This window comes from Coloeus monedula (assembly GCF_965178545.1).
Source record: "Coloeus monedula genome assembly, chromosome: 6".
In the NCBI taxonomy this organism is placed as follows: Eukaryota; Metazoa; Chordata; class Aves; order Passeriformes; family Corvidae; genus Coloeus; species Coloeus monedula.
In genome coordinates, this window is record NC_138786.1 from 63059801 (window position 1) to 63070390 (window position 10590).

Below are 10590 nucleotides of genomic sequence, written 5' to 3' on the forward strand. Positions count from 1 at the left end.
TTCCTTTGGGAAGGTGGAATTGTGTTTTCCCCCAAATACTCGCTGGCTGTGGAGAGAGGGAAGGTGCAGGCCCAGATCCCCCCAGCCCAGCTGTGTCAAAACGCTGTGGAGGGGAGGAAGAGCAGGGCTGGGAGTCAGGATAAACCCACGGGATCTCTCAAGAATTACAGCACAGGAATTGTTCTACAAGTCAAAGTTTTTAATTGTTTTTTGAAGACAGCTTAAAACACGATTCCCCCTTCCCCACAGCAGCAGGGCCTGGCCCTGTCCCCCATGTCCCCACAGAGCTGGGTCAGCCGGGGCAGGGCTGCCCCTCTCCGTGTCCCCACAGCCGGGGCCATCCCTGGGGCAGCTCCAGGTGCAGGGAACTCAGAGCACTCTCAGTTACACTCGCAGGGCAGAATATCTGCTACCTAAGGTTCACAACTGAAGTTCCACAACATAAAAATTCCAAAAAAAAACCAAACTACAGCCAAGCAGAGAGTAGTGGTGCTTTAACATCTCAAGGTTTACGACAGTTTATGGACCAACAATGGGACAACTTCCAGATCCTGCTTCTCTGACCTTAAGCATTTGTAACAAAACATGAAGCTGTGGACTAAACACGACCTGCAGCCTCCACTAAAGCAACACTCCAGAGTCGTGGTGTGCTCAGCATTCCCAGCTCCTGTCCCCATGGACCCCCCCTTGCTCTCGGGGTTGGCCTCACCCCCTCAGGGTGCACAACCCCAGACCTGGTTGCAGCAGCTTAAGCTCAGGCTCTGTCTCCTCTGGCATTAAATACATTTATTGGAACATCTCACACAAAAAGAGGTTCTCTCTAGGCCGTTCACATGCACGGGGGGGGCGAGAAGCGACTACCTACACACAGAGAGGGTTCAGCACACACCTTTAATGGCTGTGGGCGGGGCAGCCCCGCGCCGGCCCGGGGCTCAGGAGCCCGAGGTGTTGTTGCTGCCGAAGCGCTGGTTCACGCTGTGCAGCAGGTGCTTGGGCAGGCAGTTCCAGGAACTGGCCAGCATCTCCTTGAAGCAAATCACAGCCTCGAGGCACAGCCTGGGAACACAGGGCAGCTGTCAGCAGGGATGGGGCTGCACGGGGAGCTCATTCCTTACAGCTGCGGGTGCTGTCGGCAGTGCCAAAGGTGCTGAGGGGAATCCTGCTCCATCCTCACACCTGGCTGCTGCTCTGGCAGCGTTTGGTAGAGGAAATGCTTTCCAGTATTTTAGGAACATGAACAGGTCTAGTGGTAACCCTGCCCCACTTGTCTTAGAATCACAGAATGGGTTGGGCTGGAAGGATCTTAAATCCCATCCCATCCCACCCCTGCCATGGCAGGGACACCTCCCACTATCCCAGGCTGCTCCGAGCCCCAATGTCCAGCCTGGCCTTGGGCACTGCCAGGGATCCAGGGGCAGCCCCAGCTGCTCTGGGCACCCTGTGCCAGGGCCTGCCCACCCTCACAGGGATTTCCTCCTGCCAGCTAAGCTGGGACACGACAGTTCCACGTTGAGGTCTCGCTTTCTTACCTGACGAGAGATCTTGGTTGTAGGGAGAACACAAGGATTTCGTTACTGTGAGCCTGGAGGGTGGGAGAGAGAGGGAGAATTGGTTCTGTGGGTTCACAGCAGGAGCCAAAGCAGCCCAGGCTCACACAATCATGGAATCAGGGAATCCCAGAATGGCTTGGGTTGGAAGGACCTTAAAGCTCATCCCATTCCAACCTGCCCTGGGCAGGGACACTGGAGGAAGCCTTCAGGTCTCCAAGCCTTCAGCCATCTGCACTGAGGGGCTTTGGACAGGAGCAAAGCATTTCCCTCTCAGGCTTTGTTTGTGGTCCCCATGAGATCAGGATGCTGGAGTGATCCAGCACTGCAGATCCCATGGGAAAGGAAAGCTTAAAACCAACTCACAGCTTTGGAATGGGCCAGAAGGTTGTTGGCACAGCCCCCGAAGATGATCACCTCGCCCTCCTCGCTGGCACAGGCCGTGTGCCACAGCCTGGGAACAGAAAGCAGCACTTCATTAACCCAAAATCCCAGCTCCTCATCCCAGCCAGGCCAAAGGGGGAAAACCAGGAAGCATCACTGCTTTCAACTCCTTAACCTGGCTAAGATCACTTCCCAAAGCAGAGGGAGGAAGACTTGTGTTTTCCATGCCACACTCGTGCCTCACAGAGGTTTTGGGGCTTTAAATTGCAGGTCACCAACTCCTATTTCCTCAGCAGGAAGCTGAGAACAGCCCTGAGTGTGCACAGGATGAGCCTCTGGCCAGGACCTTGGTGACACCTCCCTGTTCCCAGTTTGCTGGCAGAGCAAGGACACTGGTTCCAGTTAGCTCTGGTGCTGGCACTCACAGTTCAGAGGCCTCTGCAACCACATCAAACCCTAAATCCCAGGATCAAACCCTCAATTCTTTGTTTCCTGCTGTTTCACAGGCTGCTGGCAGCACCTGCCCTGTGTGGCACTCACTGTGATTCTGGGAGCACACAACAACCTGCACCTCTGGGACACATGGAAAAGGAGAGCGGTGAGGAGAAACCAACATCCTCTCTCCAACAGCCACCACCAGGTGATCCCACACCCCTTTTGTAACAAGTTTCCAGGGAATTGTCTGCCATACCTTGGTTTTTCGGAGTAGTTATGCTCAAACTGTACCCACTCGTTCTTGCTGATACAATAAATCCAGGCATCACCTGAAAACAAGCAAAATCCCAGATAAAGCCAGGATTCTGTCAGTCCTGTGAGCTGCTGCAATAAACAAATACTCTGGTGTAGCACAGCCCATTTCTGCTCTTAGATAAATCAAATAGTTTAGCAAAAAAACCTTATAAAACATTGGCTCCTGTTTGATGACAGGTGTTTAATGTAACAGAAGTTTATGGGGGTGGGGAACTGTAAAGCTGTTACTAATTGCGATTTGCATTAGATAAAATTTTTAGAGCAGATGAATTGCTGGAAGTTTTGGTGTCTCCAAACCCTCAGCAACTCCTGCTCTGTGGAAGAAGCTGTTGGATCCATGAGGAGTTGGATCACAAGAACACAGGAGGAATTTAGAAGGAATTCAAGGCAATCATTCAAGCTCCTGTGCACAGCTGTTCCAGAGCACAAAGCCATCACCAAATCCCTTTGGAATGACTTACTCAGGGGCTGCTTGTCCGTGGTGAATCCTCCAAAGAGGAAGAGGTGATCCGAGGAAATTGGTGTTAAGGAATGCCACGATCGGCCAACAGGGCAGATGCCTTGGGTGAGTCTGGATTGCAATAAAAACACCCCAAATCACCATGAGGGACAATAAAATCCTGCTGCTCTTTCCTGCTCTGATTATTGTTCAGCTATCTGCAGGATACTGCAGTGACCCAAGGACAGGTTTAATTTCTTTAGACACAAAGAATTTTACACAGCTCAAGTCTGAGTACCCACATTTCGTTCCACTCCCATGTGTCCAGGTTCAGGTAGTAGAAGTCGTTCATTCTGGACTCCTACAACGAAGCAGAGCGTGGTTCAAATCTCCTGATGAGGTTTGGGGTATCACAGGTTAAACTGGGCTGGGCTTACCCTGTATCTGCCTCCAAACACGTAACCCCTGTTCCCAACTGTGGCACAGGCGTGAGCGGCTCGAGGGGATGGGGTCTTACCCTGGAAAGGGACAGGGACATCACAGATCAGTCACCAGAGGACAAGAAAGGCTCAACTCAACTCAGATTTAAGGCCAGCAAGGAATAGAGTGAGAAAATCCAGCCAGTAAATTGTCCTGTGTGCAGACTTGGTTCTTTGATGGATGGGAGATGAGAGAACTCGTTAAAAATGGGGTTTATTTTTTCCCTCTTGAAGTGTATAAATTTTGCTTTTAGCACAGGGTTCAGCCACAGAAGACAGACTGTAAATGAGACAGTGACATAATAAATCCTTATATCCATAAATCATGAAGTGTCCAAGGCCAGGTTGGACACTGGGGCTTGGAGCAGCCTGGGATAGTGGAAGGTGTCCCTGTCCACAGCAGGAGTGGAACTGGATGAGCTTTAAGGTCCCTTCCAACCAACTATTCTGGGATTCCATTAAACAGAATTTTTCTTGAGTTCTGAACTACTTGAGACCTGTATGAAGTAACCAAAGCAATTCTTTGGCAGTCTGGAGTTCCTTGTCTCATATTTCATTTCCTCCAACCCTGTGGCAACACTACCCTATTTCCCTGTTCTGAACACTCCTGGGACACTCCAAATGTTTGTATCTGCAACTAGGAGTGTTTAATTCTCTCCTGACACAATTCAGCACCCCAGGGACAGGTACCAGCCATCACCTGGCAGTGAGGGTGACAGCAAACCACACATTTCACTGTCCTGAGCTCCCCGGGAGCACAGCGCAGCTGAAGCATGAACCGAAGCAAGTGACAGGAAAAAAATGGATGAAGACAGATCAAAATAAAAGGCAAATTTCCTCTTTTTGGAGAGTGGATGTGTCTAAATGAATGGCTTAAATTCAGTGGGAATGGCTCCAAGAACACTACTGAATAACATTACTGAGCTGTGACTTAATTAACTGACAGCAGACCATTAATTACCGTCGTTATGGGCTGGCTCCAAGTGAAAGTTTCAAGGTCCAGAACATGCACGTGGTCGTTCCATCCTCTAGGAAGACCTGAATTCTTTAAAAAAAACCAAACCATAAAGAAGCAACAAGTTTTAATAAGCACTGAGTAAATATTAAAAGCTGCAATAAAAATGACTTCCAGGGTTACTTACCCAAAAAGAGGTTTCATCGAATTCAAACGTTCCGCGTTGTTTCCCTTCAGGAAAATAGCCATAGCCTCCAAAAAATATCAGCCTGGAGGAAAACATGGACCAAGAGCTGTGAGAAATTCTGTCACATCTGTTGTTATAAAATATAAATATATAAAAATACAAACACAAATATAAACACAAATATAAATACAAATATAAATATAAAGGCTGTGCTCAGAAAACCAGGGAAGCTCCTTTGGTTTTCCAGGTGTGGGGCTCTGTTTGTTGCCTAACCGACCCTCCCACCCACATCAAATCCCTCTGGAGCTGTTTTCCAGCCTCAGGATTCCAAGCTTTGCTCCACTTCCAGATCTATGAAGCTGTCAGGGTGTGCTGCCTGGTCACTGCACTTTGGCCTCTGCCACACTGTTCTCCTGGGGTTTAAATGGGAATTACCTCCAAGTTTTATCTTTGGGGTTTAGCGTGTATTAGAAACCGGCACGGCTTTGCCAGAAATTCCTACAGGATTATGGAGTGACAGAAAACAATCTGCACCACCTAATTAACCACCCACAACTGCAGCCCTGCACAGATTTACATCTAAACTGATCCTATCAGGTGTGGTGATGATGAGCTTGCTCCCCACATCAAGGACCTGAAAACCAGCACTGTGGGCAATTCCACAGAATCACAGAGTATCCCCAGCTGGAAGGGACACATGGGGATTTTCCCACCTTTCCTGAGTCTCTGCAGCAAATCCCACAGCAAATTTCCTGACTGGGAGCTCTCTCCATGGAGTGGCCAAAGAAGCACAGGAGTTAAACTCCAAAATCACCAGGATGGTTTGGGTGGGAAGGGAGCTTAAATCCCATCCAGTGCCACCCCTGCTGTGGGCAGGGACACCTTCCACTATCCCAGGTGGCTCCAAGCCCTGTCCAACCTGGCCTTGGACACTTCCAGGGATCCAGGGGCAGCCACAGCTTCTCGGGGAATTCTATTCCAGGGTTTCCCCACCCTCCCAGCCAGCAATTCCCAATTCCCAATATCCCACCTCTCCCTGCCCTCTGGCACTGGGAAGCCATTCCCTGTGTCCTGTCCCTCCATCCCTTGTCCCAAGTCCCTCTCCAGCTCCCCTGGAGCCCCTTTAGGCACTGGAAGGGGCTCTGAAGTCTTCCTGGAGCCTTCTCCTCTCCAGGTGAACATCTGCAGCCAGTGCCACAGGGACTGCATGGAGGAGGAGAGGAGGAAGAGGAGGAGGAGGATGAGGAGGAGGAGGATGAGGAGGAGGAGGAGGGAAAAGCCAACAGAGAGCAGAGCTGTCCCTGGGGCCTCACCTGTTCTTGTACACCCACACCCCCAGCTTGTCCTTGGACGAGGGAGGCACCCCCTGGCACTCCACTCTCACCCACTGCAGCACTTTGTCCGTGGATCTGGAATTTAACATGTAGAACTGGGAAAATAAAAAGAGTTTTTTAACTCACACAGCTCAAAGCTTAAGTCTGCTGTTCAAATAGTAACTTTTAATTAACATGTGTTGGTATAGAAACAGTAATAAAGGTAAAGTTCTTTTCCTAGCTGTAAACCAGAGCACTGAAAACACTGGGAACAAAATATGGATTTGCAAATCCTGACCGTTTTTGCAGACTCAAACACTTTTTACACCACTAACAGGGTTATGGACACTGAGTTTCAGCATCCAAAAGCTGTTGTGGGACACAATAAAGGTGTGTACAGAGTACAATTGTCTTACAAGTAAAAAATGGTTTAAAAGTTTACAAAGTGGAGGGTTTTACAGCATCACCCCTTCTCTGCATTTATATAATTGTACAGGAAGAGAACCAGCTGCTACAGGTACATAAAAGAACTGAAATGTCAGAATGCCACAGCAGGAAGGGGAGAAGTCACACCTTACAAATGAGATTTGCTTCAAACTGTCTGCAAAAATTCCATCAAACTCCTTCTGGTTTATATTTACATATGAAATAGATCTTATATTCAAATATATAAATAATGTATTTATAAAAGCCAAAACTATTTAATTTAGACCACACTGCCAGACTATCAGAAAGTAACATTAATTAATTCTAGCTGACAGGGCAGTGATTGGTCAAAGATTGGATTTGATGATCTTGAAGGACTTTTCCAACCTTAATGGTTCTGGGATTCTGGGACTATCACAGACTCCAGGAAAGAGAAACATTTCAAGCCACCCCAGACCAGTTCCAGATCAGTTCCTGACATTATTTCAGGCAACTCTGGAAATTCCCATCTTAAAATCAGCAAACTCAAGAGGCAGGGACACAATCCAGTTGGTAAGGGGAATTGCACAAGAACAGAACCAGTGCCAGGTCAGGGTGTTCCTGCAGGGCTGTGAAGCTTCCAGGGCACAATCCTCATGGGAAAGGATGGGATGAAGGAATTCCTGACCTTGTTTGTGTTGCCCCGTGCGTGGTGACCCCCGAAGAGATAAACCACTCTGTCCACACACACGGCACAGCTGCCAGACATGGAGGGGGGAACATCTCCCTCTGTCTTGCTCTTCTTCCTGGAAAAACAGGCTGGAATGTTTCACCTGCTCACAGTGAACAAGGATGGGTTTATCTGGAGGGTTTTAATCACAGCAGGTCGCTGTGGACATTCAGTTCTCAGTTCTTCCCACCTTTTCAGGTGTAACAACTTACAAAACTACCCTGCTATGATGGAGGGGTGGGGGAAAGGCAGTTTAGTTAATAGATGGGTTTTTTGGGGGTAGGAATCCCATCTGCCCAGCTCAGGAGTTTGGAATGCTCAGAATCCTCAGGCAAAGAGGATTCACCTGTGTAAACTGCAGGTTTCACTTTGCTCCTGGATTTTTCCTGTTTGTAAACATCTTAACCACAGAGAGGAGATTCCAGCCCATGTCCAAGGCTGTCCCTGACCTCAGGGAGGGCTGGGAGGACGGCTGAAATCCCACTTCCTGCAAAGCACTGAGGAGCTTCTTTGGCTGCATCAACCTTTAAAAACAACTCCTGGAAAGGCCAGAAACTCAACAGGGATCCCCTGACCACCACTGGAATCAAAAGTGGCACAAACGCAATTTCCAGCTGCTCCATCCTATCCCAGGAATCCCAAAACACCTCCCAGTGGTGATCACTGCCTGTCCCTGCTGCCTCTCCTACTTCACCCTAGGAAAACTTACTTGATGTTTTCACAGAAAAAAAACCAACCCAGATCTGAAATCTTTTACACATTTTTGCAACAGTTTGATAGTGGGAACAAAGAGGTCATGGAACTCTCCCTGCTCAGCCCCTCAGTGTGCTTTCCACACCAGTTTAAGGATTTATCTAATTTTTTCCCCCCAAATTAATGATTTACTGTACCATCTTCCAGTTTCCATGTTGTAGATCCATATTTCATCCCTGGGCAGGTAGAAGTCATAAAATCCCCGGACCTGGGCGTTCTGCAGGACAGGTCAGAGAAGGAAAAGCAGTGTTAGAAGGATGTTTGACACACAGAATTACAGACTCCTGGGAATGTTTACACCCCTCTGGGACCTAATCACAGCACAGATCACAGCAGGAGCAGTGCCTGTACTTCCCACACTCCTGTACCTCCCACCTGCACGGAGAGCAGGAATCAGCCTAATTCAGCACCTGCTGGGGACAATCAGTTCCCAGCAGAGCCAGATGGGGGTAAATGAAGTTAAGCCCCTATTTTATAGCCCAAGCCAGGGAGCAGAAATGAGTCTAAAGTTCCTTTTTCATTCCCCCACCTCCTCCATGACAGGAGTTTATTTACTGAATTCACTGACAATGATTTTGTCACTGAAATGATTTTGTGGTGCTGCAGCACACGCACCCCCAGTGTGACAACCACCACCCTGGGATCCTTAACACCCAAAATACAGTTGTGTAAATAAAATCACCACTCCTAGGGTGCACAATTCCAATCAGACAATACTCTCTTCACAAGCTGCCAAAGGCAAACAACACCCCAAAATCTGTGTATCTGCCAAGGTTTAACACTCGTGATTGATTTCAACGTTGCAAAACACCCTGATGTCGTGTTACAAATTGTTCACTGGAGCTGCTGTGTTGCGGGGGAGGAATAATTTCCCAGAGTCACTCCCAGATTGACGGGACACAGTTCCCAGCGCGGTGGGTGGCTGTTCCAGAGGAGCTGTACCTTGTATCCTCCCCAGACGTACATGCAGCGCCCGTCAGTGACGGCCACGTGCCCGCTGCGCTCGGCGGGGCTGTCGTTCTCCAGCTGCTCAAAGCCGTCCTCGGCCGGCGCCGGCAGCTCCTCGTCCGCCGGCAGCTCCTCGTTCTCATCGGCCATCTCGGGACGTGCTACACACACAGGGACACGGAATTCCTTCAGCTGGATCACCCAGTTCAACCCCTGGCCCTGCACACACACCCCAGCAATCCCACCCTGGGCATCCCCTGGCAGTGCTGTCCAAGTGCTCCTGGAGCCCCGAGGCCGTGCCCGTTCCCTGGGGAGCCTGGGCAGTGCCCAGCACCCTCTGGGGGAAGAGCCTTTTCCTGAAATCCAACCTAAACCCACCCTGGCCCAGTGTGGGGCTTGGAAAAACAGGGAAAAAAAGCAGGAGAAACTACACACTGTTGTTTCTGATGTTTCACTGGGAAAAGTTATTCCATGAGTCAAGAAAGTTCCAGGTGGGGACTCATCAGTGCTGCTCAGTTTATGATGGTTTCAGTTGCCAATGTGAGCCAAAGTGACCATTAAAAAAAAAAATTAAAATCTTTTCTATAAATACTTTAATTGATCTGCCCGGAGAAGCTGCGGCTGCCCCTGGATCCCTGCGAGTGTCCAAGGCCAGGTTGGACACTGGGGCTTGGAGCAGCCTGGGATAGTGGAAGGTGTCCCTGCCCATGGCAGGGGTGGGACTGGATGAGCTTTAAGGTCCCTTCCCAACACAAACCATTCCACGATGTCAAAAAAACCCAATCCAAAAGGGAATAAATGTGACACCTTTGCCTACAACAGCAGCAAATCCTGGAGCTTTTCAGTGTTCCCCACACAAACCCTCAATGCAGGACAATGTCACCTACTCTATGCAAAATTCCACAGAAACAATGTTCCTGTTCCAAATCCATGCAGAATGCCCAACCCCAGACTGTCCTGGGAAGATCCAAATCTCAGGGAAGCCAAACAGCCCAAGGTTGTGCATCCAAAGCCAGGGAAAAGGACCTTAGTGAGACAATCACACCCTGCACTCCAGGGTTGGATATTCCGGCTTTGATATTCCCCATCAACACTCCTGAGGGACTTTTGCTCTTTAATTTTAATCACTCCCACGACGGAGACGCCGCACCACCTTCGAGAGGTTATCTGTGAGCTTTAATTACGATTTCTAATTTAGATTAGCAACCCTTGCCCACAGCTCCGTGAAACCGGCCTGCTTCGAGCTAGCGGTGTCTTCACCGCCTCGGAGAAGTAACACATATATAATATTTATATATAATATATACGTATAATATTATATGATTAATTTTACCCCTCAGACACGCTGGGCCGTATCCCTTCGGCCATTTCCCCCTCAGCTCCCCGCAGCCCCCGCGCCCTGCGCGCTCTGCCCACCCCCCTCACACACCGCGGCGAGCAGGCGGGGGCTCCTCACGACACGTTCTCTGTCGCGACATGCCCGAGCGCAGGGCGGGCCCGGCGGGCTCCTCACGACACGCTCAACTGTCGCGACATCGCGCCCGCAGCGCCCGCCCGCCGCCGTTACCGGCCCGAGCCCGCCCCGGCCCCTCAGAGCCGCCCCGGCCCCGTCCCGCTCCTACCGCGGCCCCGGCGCTGCCCCTCCGCCGTCCCTCCCTCAGCCGCGGCCGCGCCGCAACATCCGCCGGGCGGGCGGCACC

The 10590-nt window shown here is 50.1% G+C and overlaps 1 protein-coding gene across 2 annotated transcripts; it reads right to left on the reverse strand.

The window, feature by feature from the left end:
- Positions 1-178: 178 nt before the first annotated feature.
- KLHDC2 (kelch domain containing 2) lies at positions 179-10590 on the reverse strand. 2 transcript variants are annotated; one of them, XM_082282972.1, is made up of 14 exons: positions 10513-10590; positions 8885-9051; positions 8080-8159; positions 7148-7265; positions 6055-6170; positions 4742-4823; positions 4561-4644; positions 3558-3638; positions 3423-3481; positions 3143-3252; positions 2623-2695; positions 1914-2001; positions 1530-1582; positions 179-1056 (listed from the first exon to the last, which is right to left on the reverse strand). In XM_082282972.1, the coding sequence occupies exons 2-14, from the start codon at positions 9038-9040 to the stop codon at positions 933-935; spliced, it is 1224 nt and encodes a 407-aa protein (XP_082139098.1). In that variant the 5' UTR covers positions 9041-9051; positions 10513-10590; the 3' UTR covers positions 179-932. The 2 variants fall into 2 exon arrangements, with proteins under 2 accessions (XP_082139098.1, XP_082139097.1); XM_082282971.1 differs by lacking the exon at positions 10513-10590 and adding an exon at positions 10320-10454.